The following is a 15,797-nucleotide window of genomic DNA, read 5'->3' on the forward strand; positions in this document are numbered from 1 at the left end:
TCTCTCCCTGCCTACCTTCCCTCCCGCCCAACTCCCTCTCGGCCCCCGAGAGCTCCGTTGCCGCTGCCGACGCCGAGAGCTGCTCGGTGGTTCCTCCCTGAGGTGGCCGCCCGCCCCACGCAGCAGGGACAGGGACAGGCACTGCTCAGCTGCTCTCCCTCCGCCCGCCCCACGCAGCAGGGACAGGGACAGGCACTGCTCAGCTGCTCTCCCTCCTCGTTTACAAATAACTGCACAACCAGCTCCAGCATTCCCGTGGCGATAGCACACTCATGGCCAAACTCCACCTCACGGGCCTGCTGAGGTACAGGGTTCCCCTCAGTGCCTCCTCCTGCATCACCTACCACCCTCCAAAGCCCCATCCAACCCCACCTTGATGGTAACAAGAAGGGTTTATCTCTCCTGCAGCTGTCCTGCTTCATGATAAAAATCCCGAGAGGAGATAATAACCCAGCAAACAACAAAGCATAGCAAAAGTTAAATCTAACTTAATTACTACAGTGCAGTTATAGGATTCATGCTTGCTTCTGCAAACATCTTTGTGGGAACATCAGTGTGTGCATAAAGCAAAAGAAAGAACCAAAGGACAGATTGAAGTCTTCTCCATCCCTTTGCTCCCTCTTCAGTTGAGACTAGGGCGCCAGGGCCTTCCTTGTACCAGCTTTCCTTGAAGTATAAAAATGGAAATGGAAATGCTTTCCTCTCAATGATTTTCATATATTCACACAGTGTCCAAGTTGATTTCTGACCACAGAGGTAAAGTGATTCCCGTCCCATGGCTCCACACACCAATCTTCAGGTTGGCACTGTACATTTATCGAAACAGCACATTTGTAGGGACACAGCTCTTGCCAAAGGGAGGGAAAATCCTGGCCTTCCTGGCAGTGCATACTCCTCTGTCAAACCCCCAGGCTAACAGAGCTTTCTCCAGTCCCATCAATGGATCCATGTTTACACAGGGGACAAGTCCTACCTGTTTTGGTTTGGTTTTATCACTGAAGTTAGGCCTCAGACACCAGGTTACAAAGACCAATATTTTCTGTGGAGATCTCACCTGCAGAAAAACACCAAGATGATCACTAGTAACACAACCAGGACCTTGACACCATTATCCATTGTAATGGAGGAACATGATTTTTGTTGAGTCACTGCTGCTTCATTGTGTATATATTAAGCAGCTCAGCACAGAAGGGGAGTGGTAACTTGTTGCACAAAAGTTTGCCACGCCCTAGGCAAACAGAACCTGTACATAAGGTGCTCTTTGCCAACAAAAAAATTTCTCCAACCATAAAAAAAACCCCCAGCTGTGTTAGAGGACATAGTCTTTATTCCTCTAAGTACCTATCCTTAGTAAAGATTCAGCAGAATTTTGTGTGATGAAAATAGAGAAAATTAATTTGAAATTTCTTATAGCAATTATGAAACACACAGGCAGTCTGCTAACCCACAGCCTGGAGAAGGCATGTAGGAACTCAAACCAGCATCACAAGACCCACATGCTGCAATAGGCCCTCAGAAGTACCAAAGAAAATAAACTCATTTCCTCATTCTCTGCTGGTGTTGGCTGACACGCAGAGTGCCTGTGGAGACAGGAGGTGAGGAATAGGCTTGTCCTGCTGCCTCTGGGCAGAAGTGCCACTCTCCATGCATTGCCCTCTAGCACTGTGAGTGCACACCAGAATGGCAAAACTGCACACTGCCACTGTCCAGGGAAGTTACAGCAAGTTAAAACAAAAAAACACACTATAAATAAAAATCCTCCCTTAGGAAAAAAAAAATCTATTTTTTAAATACTTGGAGGTTATTACTGTGTCGCCAGGCTAAAAGCTTCAAGTACAGAGGGAAAGGCTGCAGGTGTACTTTCTCTTTTTTTCTGGGGAAAACTTCTCCTCAGCTCACTCTGAAGCTTCAGGAGCTTTATTGCACAGAATCCAAGAAGAACTTTTGTACCTTGTGGAATTACAGAATCATCAAGGTTGGAAGAGACATTCAAGACCATCAAATCACCCCTAAACCACATCACCCAGCAGCAGATCCAGACCACTCTTGAACAGCTTTAGGGATGGTGACTGCAGAAAGACACAAGACACAATGGGAAAATAGGTACAGCTGTCCTGCAAAGAGACAGGCAGATGGCACTGGATGAGATGCAGGGACATGCAGGGTGACCAAGAGATGGAACCCACAGACTCTCTCCCAAGGCTGATGCGCTCCTACACTTGATTCAGCAGCAATGATTGCCGAGGTGAAAGGGCACAGATATCGGTGGCTCAGGGGCAGAACTACCCCAGCCTATTAACAATAAGAGCTGCCACAACAGCCCTCACACTTCTCACAGCTCAGGTAACAAGCAATGGCCCCACCTGGGTTCTTAAATACCCGCCCGTGCTCATTGATTGGCTGGCGCAGGGGCGCGGGCCAATCAGCTGCGTGCTCCGAGCCGGGCCAATGGTGGGCGCCGTTGCTGTTGCCAGGGCGCGGGGGTCCCGCGGCGGCGGCGGGCATGGCGGAGGGGCCCGGCGCGGAGGGAGCCACCCTGGAAGTGAGGTGGGGGCGGCCGGCACCGCGCCCACACGCTCCTGAGCCCGCCTGGGGGGCGCCGTGCCCTCAGCTGTGCTCAGCCCGCGGCGGCCCCGTGAATTGGGCGGTCAGACAGGGAGGGGAGGCTGCGCTGTCGGGGACTGTCAGGACAGCGCGGGGGGAGAGAATAATCATGGGCACGGATGGCAGGATCACGGAATGGGGCGGCCCAGGGGACCTCAGTGGTAATCTGGCCCAAGCTCACTGCTCAGGCAGGGTCATCCCCGAGCATGGTGCATGGGATTACATCCACACGGTTCTGGGAGAGCTCCAGTGAGGAGACTCCACAGCCTGTCTGAAAAAACCTGTTCCAGTGTGTGGTCACTCGCACAGTAGTTACCTATCTGTCTATCCGTCTATCTATCCGTCTATCTATCCATCTATCTATCCGTCTGTCTATCTATCTCTCTCTCCCTACCTACCTACCTGTCTCTAAACAGCCTGACCCCTTGTCCCCGTAGGCCTTTACTGGATGTATAAGAATGATAAATTGGACTGTCACCCCCATTAATTTATCCCTACATACAAGTTTTCTAAATTCCATTTTACCTCCTCAAACAGAAGTTAGGAATACTTCATTTCCACTGATTCAGAGCTAATGTTGCAGAAAAGCACATTAGCTTTTAATAAGCGTGTTCAAACAGGTCTCGTGTGCCGTGGCACCCCATACAACCTGGTTTTGTATGAAGGAAGGCCCAGAAAAACATTGGCAGCTGGAATGTTGTTGTTGCCATGGCTTTCAGCTCATCTCCACAAGCACGTCCTCAGGGCTCCCACTCCTCTCTGGCTCCACTTGACTCCTATGTAGCAAAAGAAGTCTAGAGCAGAAATTCCTCAGAAAAGATAATAGGAAGTTATTGCTGGAAATAAATTTATCTCAAGACCAGCAATTTTAAAATGTTCCTAAGTATGAGAGTTCTGAGGCTTTAGTACCATCTTCTCTGAAGAGTACAAAGGATCAGCAACTGAGCTGATTTTATGACTGACTTATGTTTGTGAAAGGAGCATAAAAATATTTCTGGTCATTGCAGAGAAGAAAAGTCCTTCCCAGTCAAATTGTCTGATTTGGAAGAAGAGAAGAGATGGGATGTTTCTGAATAACAGTTCAAATTATTCAGAGGGAGGATGCTAACAGCAGTGTTGTACACAGAGGGTGTCTCTTACACTGCTGGAGCTTTCCTGCCATGGTACCAGCAGGCTGAACTGACATCCTCACTTGGTGGTAAATGCAAATCCCTTTGGTAAGACCACCCTGTTTGTCCACACACTTTTTCAAAAGTAAAAACATCTGCAAGCAGTTACAAATTTGTTGACATATAAGCTCATAAACAGAGTCCTCCTCAGTAATTTATTTCAGTCCTTGTGTAACACATCCTTTTACATTCCAGACTTTTACCATGTTAAAGTACTGGAGTCTTTAAAGCAGAACAGTGCTCCTGGTTTGCTTCATATAAACAGAAGCTGTACCTTTATATCTTTTATGTGTATGAGATGAACTATGAAAGTGCAAAAAAGTTAAGTAAACACAATTGGGTCCCAAGTACAGATCCTACCCATGCAGTTCTTTCAAATAAAGTTACACCCTCTGCTGGGATATGTGAAACCAGAGCCTGTGAACTTGGCTGACTTTATTTTTAGTGAACATTGAAAGAAATAAAAGCATCTCTCCATGTTCTTATGCCAGTTCTTTGTGCATTTTGTGACTATGTTTTTGGAAACAGTGAACTAGTGACTCATAGTACCAGATCTTAGTTGTTGTGGTTTTGCAACATTGGTATGAGGATGAGTCTAACAAATCCCAGTCATCAATTCAGTGTAACTTAGGCTGCAGCATTCCCTTTTGCACAGCATTTTGAGAAATTTGTGTCTGATTCATGTTTTAACATTCAGTTACTCTGTTTGCAGCTGGGTTCAGGGGTTCTCAAACAAGAACTTGGCCTTTATCAACAATGAAACTGTCTGCTACCCTTGTGGTAATTACATCCTCTTCCTGGACATCAAAACAAAGAAGACAAGAGCAGTGCAGTGTCAGAATGGCCAGGTGGGAGCCTTTGCAGCAAGTGCCAGCAGCCAAGTGGTGGCTTTTTCTGACCGGCAGCTGAATCCCCTCATACACATCTACACTTTTCCAGAACTGAGAAAACTGACAGAGTTAAAAGGTAGTGATGTGGTAACCCTCATCATCATCATGATTATTTCATTAAAACAGTACTTTAATCATCAGTTTCTGAAGTTGTGGGGCCTTCTTATAACATTTGAAAACCAGGGACAGTTTGTCCCTGTCACATGTCCTGTCTCATGAAGAGATTCATGGAAAGCAGTGCAGGGAATTTTCCACTGCACTACTTTTATTTAGGTTTAAGCTAGGGAGGAATATGACCATACATAATGAAACTAATTTAAAAGGAAAAGAAAAGAAGTTAAATGGAATTAGTTTTAGGAAAATGTAGTCAGAATAAGCAATAAAATCATACTGCAGTAGACTCCCAGTCAGACTGCTGAAAGCCATATGAGAAATCCAGAATGTGAGGGATGAGGGTTCTTGCAGTTAAACTTTGGAGTCCAGGTTCTAATGTATGGTTTTGCCTGCTTCATGTAATTACTCTCCTTGGTTTAGTAGCTTACCCTATTCATGTTTCAGTTCCCTTGCCATTTAAATAAGGATCATGATGCTTGCTTTTTCATGTATTTGAATAAAATTATGACTGCAAAGGATTTCATGGGACATGGGGAAAAATACTTTACAATTTCAAGGTATTATTGGAAAGGAAATTGAAAAAATTCCAAGCAGTGATACATAGGGAGCATTTTTAAGATCAAATCAAAAGAATAATCTGCAGTGAACAAAGAAATCAAGGGCCTGAAGAATATTTAAGGAGTTAAATGGATATAAAGGAAGTGAGAAGAGTATCTGTGGTATTATAAAATAAAGTCTGGGACAATCAAAGACCATATTCTTTATTTTTACATTTCAGGTGATGCTCAGCTGGACTATACCTTACTTGCATTAAGTTTTAAAGGCCCATATTTGGCCAGTTACTCTTCAATCCCAGAGTTTGTTCTTTCAGTATGGTAAGAGTAAAAAACCAAAATTCTCTTATACCATTTGTATTTAATTCATATTTTTGTGTGACTACTGTTTTAGCACAGATTAAGCTATGAAGGTTGCCTTCATCTCTTTTTTTTTCCTGACTGATCATTGTCTGCAAACTTTCTGAACCAAAAATGCTGTTTATTTTCTAGTATTAGTAGACACTAGTCAAAATGGCTGTTAGTGGTAGTAAAGTTATCTTTTGCCTTCTTCAAAATTTTGGTTTTGGAGTGCTTCCAGAGCCTTCAGCATCAGTTAATTATCTGTTCACTGTTGGAGGGGGAGCACCATGCTGGTTGTGGAGGAAAGTTGCCTGCTGAAAAGAGGAAAAGGGTTCTAAAGCTGATTGGCACTGGTTTGTCCCCCTGGACTGTTCAGTGGTCCTCTTAATTACTTTTGCTTCATCTTAGTTCTGGCTTATAATTTTGCTCAGTGATTACACTAACTTGGATCACTGGGTTAGATCATAATTTTCTGCTCATTGATGTGAAGTATTATATAATGCAGTGCAGATACAGAAAGGTAGAATATTTAATATTTTAATTGTACTATAAAATATAATCCTGCTCTTGCCTTCATTGCCAGCAAGCTCCCATTGACTGTGGAGTCTGAGCACTTCAAAATAAATGTGGAGGGTGGAGTAGGAGAGAGGCAAGTGAGGACATGTAAGGAACAGTCAGTATAGTCCCATTTTACTGATGATCTTTTCTTGTACAATTATAAGTGAAGATGCAGAAACTTCTGGAATTTCAGAATTTGAGTAATGAGAGTAGATACTATTACAGATGCCCCTTCTTTATCCCTTCTGAAGAAGAATAATGTTTTCTGTGATCCTACACAGTAGTTCAAGAAGGATATCTATGCATATCACACTGGAAACCAGCAAAGGCTCGCTGGCCTGACAGCTGACACACTCATCACCTACAGCAGAAGTAACATACCTGGTCCAGTGTGTTCATTGTCTGCTCTGAAACAAAAATGTACTATCATGAAAGACTTCTCTAGATTATTCTTAAAACCAGGAATACCTAGAAGTGTTTAAATGCTTTAAATTAGTAGTAATTTCCAGGGCCAAACAATTTAAACCAGTTTGAATCAGCGTGTTACAACTATCAGCAGGTAATTGTCATAAAAACCATCCTAAGTCACAAAGAATTTAGTAACAAAATACAATTACATTAGAATATTAAGCTTAGAATGTGCAATAATTTGAACAGAGGTGTGTGAATTTACTGTGAAATCCGGATCTTCATTTTTGTGATTGGATTATATTGTGTATTCATGGAAGATCTATGTGTGTATAAAGGTCAGAAGTCACAGTGTAGAGCATTAGATGTCATGACTATATGACAATTGCACAGCCCCAGTACTTTAAGCAGCTAGTTTGGAATCAGAGGTGTAAGAGATGTTTTGAAAGATGTCAGTCTCAAAATATAAAGAGCTTGTGGATAACTAAAACTGACTTTCATCTGAGATATTTTATCCCTAATATTTATTCTTTGCTGTTCAAAGGAGAAACTTAATGTCAGATTCCTTTTCAGATACATGTTTCACCATAGTTTCAGATCTTAGTAAATTTTCTGCTATAAAACCCTGTTGGCATTATCTGGTAGGTATGAGACAAGAACATGCTGACAGAAAGCAAGATAAGCTGATATCTGTAAAAGTCAGAATTGCAGTTTATAGCTTCCGGTAATTTTAATGAGGGCAACTGCATATGTGTGAATAATTCCCATTTTTTGCATATGCTATAAATGTTAACCATTGTTTGCTTCGTGATGGTCTCTGTGAGTGAATTTTGTACAGCCAGGCTAATGGATTATACTGAATCTATTTACAGCAGTGTATGCATTTTACATTTCTTCTCTCAGCAATAATGACAAATACTAAAGCTATAAATGTTATTTAGATTAACAGTCAGATAGATTGTCCAATAAAGTAAAAAACAGTTTTAACCATTTTTTTCAAATGTTGTTAATCAGTTCTTGGATAGCACCTAAAAATGCAATTACCATCAGATATTAATCTGAATATTGAAAAATATTAAAAATAGATGAGGAGGTCATAAAGTAGGTTATACTGGACAAAAGAAAAGTCAGCAGAAAGCAGATTCCCAGGTTTCTGTTAGCTACACATAACAGCTCCACACAAACTCTGCCCTGGTTTCTGGCCAAGTTAGTTAATGCAGCCATAGCTTGTATGTCTGCATTCTCAACACAATTACTGTATTATCTAGGTAATTAATCCATAGATAATCAGAGGCTGAATGTGGTTTCTTTCCTCATTATCACACCGTTCAGCTGCAAGCACTACAGTCATTATGTTACAGATTGGAAAAGCAAGGCTGGGGTGCTGAAGAGTTAATTGTTTGGGCCCATTTTAGTTGTTGCTGATGGAGCTAATGACAAAAAATCCATTTCTCTTGACCATTAGTCTTTTCACAAAAGGGATTGACTGATAATGTTTCTAAAATGTCAGTTATTCAATCATTTTCTAGCAGTAATAATCTTATGTGTGGCTAATTAACCACATCCTTTTCATTCTCAAGAGGACCTTACTGTTTTGACAGCAGAAATTTTTTGTCAGTGACAAAGTATTTGTTTTCCAGACTGGATCTTGAACATTAGTCCTAATCACATCCTGACCTTTGGCTTCAATATTTTTTACCTGTTTAATGGATTTAATTTTCTTTTATTCTCCTTAATGAAGGAACTGGCAAGAAAATATCCTCCTGTGCAGTGAGCATCAGCCAGGGCTCACAGGAACCTCTCTGAGTTTTAACCCCATGAATTGGCAGCAGCTGTGTTTTGTTGCTGAGAGCTCTGTTACCATCTGGTGCATTGAAAAGAGCAAGGACGAGCATCTCCTCATACGACAGTGAGTGGAACCACCCTCAGGCTAAGAGCAACATCTATAAGTATATTTTAATAATTAAAGACTGGCTACACACATCTGTTTGCAAAGGATTTAGTCCCACTTAGTTCACCTAGGTATTGCAGTCAGTAATTACTAAATCACAACCACTATAAATCTGTCTAGTCAAGCAAGTGAATTAAATTTATGATTTCATTTCTTAGTACTCACATGACAAGATTATGCACACCATGAAGCTAATACTAATCAGCTGCTTTGGCAGCCTTGGTCAAAAGCTGTGTGACTGAATAAAGATAATGCCTGGACTGCTTTTCTGTACATAGCTATGTTGAGCATTACTTTTGTAGCTATGAAAGCATCAAATTTAGATCAATTTGTACAAGCATAGTTAAACAATATCTTGTTGTAGTCACAAATTGTACCAAAAGCTGTATCAGTTTTTCGATGTGATTTCCAACTTCTGTGGCTAATTTACAGGTCCAGAGGGCATAGCTCTGTCAACGCAATTCACTGAGCACAGCAAAACTAGAATTTATTTATGCCAAAATGTGTTTTGAGGTTGGTGGAAAAGTAGCATGTACCAGTCAAGTTGGACTTGTTGACATTTAAACCTGTGCTTTTCGAGGTGGCAGCTACTCTGCCATTCCCAGCTGTGTTTAATCTCATTAACTATTAATGTAATCAACATATTGCCACATTCACAGTTACACTAATGAAAGTATAAACAAGGCCTTAATTTGTGATCTGAAAAAAATACTGAAGGGCTTTTGCCTTTTGGCATTACAGAATGCATATGTAAATACATAGGCATACTTATTTTTCCTCCATTCAGTTTGCAGAAATAAAGCCCATTTTAAAAACAGCTTCTCCATTTTGTATCAGTGGTTGCTATTCATATCTCTGCTCCTCTGACTGTGTCTTTTGCCTTTTCACAGCCCTGTGAAACTCCCTGATGAACAGGGGGTGATGAGTGCTCAGGAGGATTTGTTTTTCCCACCTTCTCGTAAAGATGATCCATACTATGGCCCTGATTTGCCAATTTCAGCCATTGGTGGACTGGAAGGAGATGAAGCAGAAACATTTGTGGTAGTTACTGAATTTTTCCCTTTTTACTATTGCCAGTCATTATATTTTCTATACAAATAGTTGTTAATAAATTCATAATTCTAATGCTTATTGAATAGGTACAACCCAGTAAATAGATCTGTTACCTCAACAATATTTTTGAAATCCATTTTTCCAGGAGACTGAGAAGGCACAATGCTGCTGCATAGTGCAGTACAGTGTTGAGATGTTTGACATAGCTCCTAGCATATATCTGTGCAGTGGAGGTTTGAATCTGTGTCAGCATTTAACTGTGCCCTGCTAAAATGACCTGCTGAAAACTTGAAAACTTATTCCCATGCTAAATTGATGGTAACCCTCATGTATTCTTACTTCCCATTGGGATTTTCTTTTTGACATTGAAAATATTTCAAGCTATGAAAACATTGAAGGGTTTTTTCCAGATAGAAACCCCTGCTTCTGAAATACATTCCCATACCACTGTAAGTGTTGGACCTTGCCATTGGTCTCACTTGTATTTGATTATTTACTTTTTATCCTCCTTGAGGTGCCTCTTTTTAGAGGCTTCAAAAGTCTTCTCATTTTTTTTGAAATTTTACTTTCACATGACTGCCAGAAGTGTGAAAACATTTAGTTTGCAAATCTGGGATTCTCTTCTTAGATGAAGACCATCAATTTCTATTTGGTGGCTTGTGGTGTATATGAGACACCAAAACTGGCATGCATCAAATGACACTGGCATTATATACTGCATCTGCTCAATGGACAAATGGGTGTAGAGTCAAAAAGTAAAACCAGGAAATTATGTTTTCCTGACTTCATCATCTTTTTGTTGCCTCATGCTTTCACAATGGTAGAGGTTTTTAACTGTGTAACTAGTTTCCTATGGTTTTCAGGAAAATCAAGAACTATAAAAAAAATCCTTTATTGATTCTAAATCCATGTGAACTGTTCATATTTGAGATCACTTAGAACATTGAAAGGGAAGATAATATATGCTCATCTGGGGCCTTGTCATTTTTTTCTGCATTACTGCCTCTTAGGTTACGTGCAGATGATGAACTCTGCAAAACCCACTTTGTTCTTTATTCTGTAAAGTGAATTACAAGAAGTATTGGAGAAAAAACAGTTCCTGTGTTAGGTCTGTGAGGCTTAATAGAATTTGTCCTTGAATAGATGCCATGCTGTGCAGTAGTGGTGGGTTCTCATGGTTGAACTTGCAGAACTATGTTGGGGACTTTTCTACATGGAAAAGTTTGTGCTTTCAGCCATGCTAGATACATGTACTAGAGATCTTTATAGGGTCTTTGCATTCCCAGCTGCCTTCAGAAAACCTAGATTTCTTTTAAGCACCTTCAATGTGATTATGTTCTCCTTATCCATAGAAATATTTCTGGAGTAAGAGTAAACTGTTCTAATAGTCTTCATTGAAGATTTCATTTTCTTTCAAATTATATGGTAAATATTTCAATAGTTATTTACTGTCCAGTTTTCTTAGATGGGTGTATTTTGGTTGTTAGTAGTGGTAGGTAATGCACAAGTTGTTTAGAAATTAAATGGGGTTTTTCTCAGAAATACAGGCTTTTGTCCCTTTTGTTGTGAGGGTGGTATGTTGTTTCCTGTGTACTAAACTGTGAGGTTCTACACTCAGAGTTTACCTCTGGGAGGCAGTGAATCTGTTTCTGGCATGTTTTCACCTTGCTCCAGGAAATGGTAGCTGGGTAATTTTTTTTAGGACTTGAATTTATTGTGCCTTCCAGCACTAATTCTCTCCTCCACGCATGCCTGTGCACATAAACTCCATCTCTAACCGAGCAGAAAAACTGAACCCTCTAAGATCTTCTAAGCCCTGACACTGGAGGGAAATCCTTGTGATTGTGCTGTCACGTTTAGCACCTCTTTCCAACACCCCAGCACTGAAAAGCCAGCCCAGTGTGCTGGTTTGCCTCTTGGAGGTGCGTCAGTGTTCCGTGCTCCAGAGCCACGTACTGAGGCTGGCTACGAACCCAAGTGTAACCACAGCGGGGCAGCAGAGGGAAAGGATTGAAATATCCCACAGCTTTCCATCCTTTTCTTCCTTCCTCAGAGTTTTCTAAATGTGCTTTACCACAGAATCACAGAATGGGCTGGGTTGGAAGGGCCCTACGAGGATCATGGAGTCCAACTCCTGGTCTTGCACAGGACCATCCCCAGGGATCACTCCCTGTCCCTGAGAGTGGAAGTGGAAACTCTTCTTGAGCTCTGTCAGCCTTGGTGCTGTGGCCTCCTCCTGGGGAGCCTCTTCCGATGCCCAGCCAGCCTCTGGTGAAGAAACTTTCTCTAATGTCCAACCTAAACCTCCCCTGATACAGGCCATTCCCTCGGGTCCTGTCACTGTCACAGAGCAGAGATCAGTGTCTGTCCCTGCTCTTCCCCTCACAAGGAAGTTGTACCTGCAGCGAGGTCTCCCCTCTGTCTCCTTTTCCAGGCTGAAAAGACCAAATGACTTCACCTACTCTTTATATGACTCCCCCTCTAGAGCCTTAACTATCTTCTTAGCCCTCCTTTGGATACTCTCTAACAGTTTATTATTCTTCTTATATTGCAGTGACCAAAACTGCTCCCAATATTCCAGGTGAAGCAGCCCCAGTGCAGAGCAGAGTGGGACAATCAGGCCCACTTGAATCCATTTCACCTCTAGCACCAATTTTATTCCATTGTCTTTTTATAAAACTTTTTGTGTCAAGGATCCATCATGGATTTTTTTCCCCTGATGAGGTGCTACTCAAAAGGGAGAGAAGTCAAAGAAAGACAGCATTATTATTATTATTATTATTATTATTATTATGCACCACCATACCATTGTACAGTCCAAGAAGCAACCTGGTTGGGGATTTACATAATCTCATCCTAGGCTTAGCATATTTTTATGTGTAAAGACAGTCATGGCAGAAGATACAAAGGAACACTGCAGAAATTGTGTTTACCCAGAAAGCTTCTGTTTTGCAAAAGTTCAGTTACAATCTTTCCAAAGATTTGTGATGTTCAAGCCTTATAAAATCAGTGAAAATGCCTATATTAGATGTTTTTTCTGGGTTATGTAAAGCCCTTTTTGCTGTAAATTTGTTACTGTCAGCCTTATTTGATTTATAAAGTAAATATTAATATACTTTATTCCTGTAACATTTTTCCCCTGAGAAACTAAAAATGCTTTGTAGGCATAAATAAATAGAATGTAAGTTACTTACCCACAGTCACATAACAAGGGCTTGGTATATTTTGCTAATGAAATCTAGGTACTTATGGATCTCTGTCCTATGTTTTCATCACAAGTTCATCCATATTTTCTCTTTTTATAGAACCTTTAGTGAGACAAAAGGTGTTTTACAGAATCATACATAGAACCTTCTTTTTTTTCATCCATCATATTGTTTAGTGACCCTCACCACTTCTGCACACATGTATGGTGCTTTGAATCCTCTCTTTAAAATGTTCTCCCAAAGTTTTCTTGTGTTTTGTCCCCCTCTTCTCCTCCCTGAATTCTCTTTCATCTGGTTCTTTCTGTAGAGGTATTTTTATGACCTCTGTCACTGTTTTATCTGAACAGGCCACTCTCTGTCTTTAATAATATTTGCTGGAGAAGTTCTGTTCTTCCTGTTTTATGGAGGACAGATTTATGAGAGTTATTTTAGCAAAATGAAATTCAAGGCACATGGAAAGTCCAGGTCAGGGGTATTTCTAGCATTTATTTGCAGATGACACAAAGATTGACAAAGCTGTTTTACAGAGCAATTTGGATTATACAATAAGATAAGCTATTCAAACAAAATGTGTTTTAGTACTGCCAGGTATGCAAGAACCACATGTTCACGTTTTGGCAATAAAGTGGAAGAATATTCTGAAAAGCAGTTTGAAAGGCATTTGTTGTGGTGAGATCATAATAAGTAACCATTTAAATTTGGGCTTCTAGTGCCCTTCTGACATTTAAAGAACCCTCTAGGGGCTCAGTGTGTTGAATTTTATCATAATTGTATCATTAAAGGTTTGGGAGATGCTCTTGTTATGGTGGGTCAATATCTTTGTGAGGATAGGGAAGATACTGGAGGGATTTCCAAGCTAGAAATAAAATTGTAACAGATGCAAGTGCTGGAGAATAAATCCAGATAAATGCAAATTTAAAAATAGATAGTTTTTCATTGAAAACATAATTCATCATTTAAGCAAGTTTCTAGAGGGAGAAATGACTTCTCCACCACAGTCTCCAGATATACACTTTTTTGGAGAATGTTCTCTGTGAAGTTACTGGTTTCAGTGAAGGGATGACTGAATAAAATAATGCTGATGTTAAACACGATGTCAGACTCTGAGGGAATGATTTTTTTTTTCTTATCTTGAAATGTATGTAACAACTTGTAGAGATATTTGTCAATTGTTGATTGAACTTGTTTATTTTCATGCTGAAGCCTAGAAATTGCATTAAGACTTCAGTGCATCCCACTGCCCACTGCTGGACTGCAGCCTCAGAAATATACATGGGCTGTAAAGAAGGATATGTTTTGGCAATTGATGCTGAGCAATACAGTGTTTCTGTTCTTCAACAAAAATCTCCACCTGGTAAGAAATAGCTGAGTGTGTTTCATTCAAGCAGGAAAGAAAGTAGATAGGTGAAAGCTTTTTGTGCTTTCTTCTGTTCTTCTATTGGGTACCTTACAGAAATTATAAAGCTGTTTTGTAGAACCCTTTTTTTTATTACTAGAGTAAGCATATGAGAATGTCTTTTTAGATTCTGTGGGGGTGTTTTTAACAGCCAATAACTGACTTCCATTTTTCTTCATTAAAAAAAAACCAAAAAAAAAAAACCCCAAAAATTGTAAATACCTCAAAATTTATTAAATTAACTGTGTTTCCAGGAATCCTGAGGTGCTGTCTCCTCTGCTAAGTGCCACTACTCTTCTGTGCCCATTAAGAGGGCTCCTAAATGGAGGATGCTGAGACACAGCCAGCAAAAATTGTTCCTTAGGCAATGTGTACCCCATCATCCTTTGATGGGATGGAAAGTGTCAATCCTGTGGTGCACATGAAGTTCATACCTTGGTCAGGGCTAGGAGGAGTACTGGAATATACTTCTCCCTAACATAGGGATGTTTCCCTGACAAACACTGGATTAGTGGTAATAGATAATCTCCTGGTAATGTTATTTTCTTCTGTTTACATATAGCACATGATTTTTTAAGCTGCAGTAAGTACCCCGACTTCATTTTTGATAGTTAACACCAAAATGGAAGGCTGCTTTTAAAACAATCTAACAAACCAGCATTTTTTTCTCTTTTTGAAATAATCAGACTTTTAAATGTAGCAAATCAAGAGTTGGAAATCATCAAGAAATAAAAACCTGAGGTGTGACCAGAACTGTTTTTGTCAGTTGAGTAGAAGGCAACAAGAATATTGGCCATTTGGGCCTTTTCTTGGCCTGTGTATTCATCTTCGAGTCCTGTCCTAAAACTGTTTAACAAAATGCTGTGTATTTATATTATACTGAAGCTTCTGCTTAATTTAAACCAGGCTGCAATCTGTATCTAGCAGAATGCTTAAGTGCATGGCCAGCTTTAAGCACATGCTGAACTCCTGATATGCTGCTGCAAACAGAATCATAAGGAGCCACAACATTTCACTTAGGTATTGTTTTCAGAGTGGCTGAATTTTCCTTCTACGTGTATAAAAAATAAATTATTGTTAGAAATAAGAATACCATAACTTAGTGCTAGAAGATAAATCTGCATCTGAGCCACTTTTCACACCCAAGTCCATGTTATCTCCTTGTTACAGCTGTAAACTGAATAACAGAACTGTGCTTGCTCAGTTGCATAGATGGCAGAAATGGTAGATATTAGGAAGAATGCACATTTTTCATTTAGCATACTGAAGCTGGCCTTTTGTTGAATAGAGTGGAACACAACTGACTTGTTTTACAATATTGATCTACAAACAAGGTTGACATTATAAATTTTTTTCTTTTGTGCAGAGTTCATGCAGAAAATAGCAGATGTGGTGTCCTATGCTCGTAGTGAAGTGCAGAAGAAGAAAGGTATTTCCATGTTCCAATGAAGCTAATAGATTTTTAGGCAGCACTCCTGATGTCTGGGAGTAATAATATGTGAGTGCAGCTGGAAGCCACTGGTTAGAAAAACTCATCTCACACTGGCCTCTG

At 40.3% G+C, this 15,797-nt stretch overlaps 1 protein-coding gene across 3 annotated transcripts in view; it reads left to right on the forward strand.

Annotated features, from left to right (window-relative positions):
* Nucleotides 1–2,497: 2,497 nt before the first annotated feature.
* Nucleotides 2,498–15,797, forward strand: part of CFAP43 (cilia and flagella associated protein 43) — a 43,359-nt gene continuing 30,059 nt past the window's right edge. Inside the window, exons 1-7 of one of the 3 annotated variants that reach the window (XM_064717065.1) lie at nucleotides 2,498–2,547; nucleotides 4,486–4,739; nucleotides 5,556–5,652; nucleotides 8,381–8,548; nucleotides 9,481–9,631; nucleotides 14,053–14,203; nucleotides 15,612–15,674. In XM_064717065.1, the coding sequence (XP_064573135.1) occupies nucleotides 2,504–2,547; nucleotides 4,486–4,739; nucleotides 5,556–5,652; nucleotides 8,381–8,548; nucleotides 9,481–9,631; nucleotides 14,053–14,203; nucleotides 15,612–15,674 (928 nt within the window). In that variant the 5' untranslated portion in view covers nucleotides 2,498–2,503. Of the gene's footprint in view, nucleotides 2,548–4,485; nucleotides 4,740–5,555; nucleotides 5,653–8,380; nucleotides 8,549–9,298; nucleotides 9,341–9,480; nucleotides 9,632–14,052; nucleotides 14,204–15,611; nucleotides 15,675–15,797 lie in introns of those variants that run through there. The other 2 variants (XM_064717066.1, XM_064717067.1) reach the window with 2 other exon arrangements.

This window comes from Zonotrichia leucophrys, chromosome 6 (genome assembly GCF_028769735.1).
Source record: "Zonotrichia leucophrys gambelii isolate GWCS_2022_RI chromosome 6, RI_Zleu_2.0, whole genome shotgun sequence".
NCBI lineage: Eukaryota > Metazoa > Chordata > Aves > Passeriformes > Passerellidae > Zonotrichia > Zonotrichia leucophrys.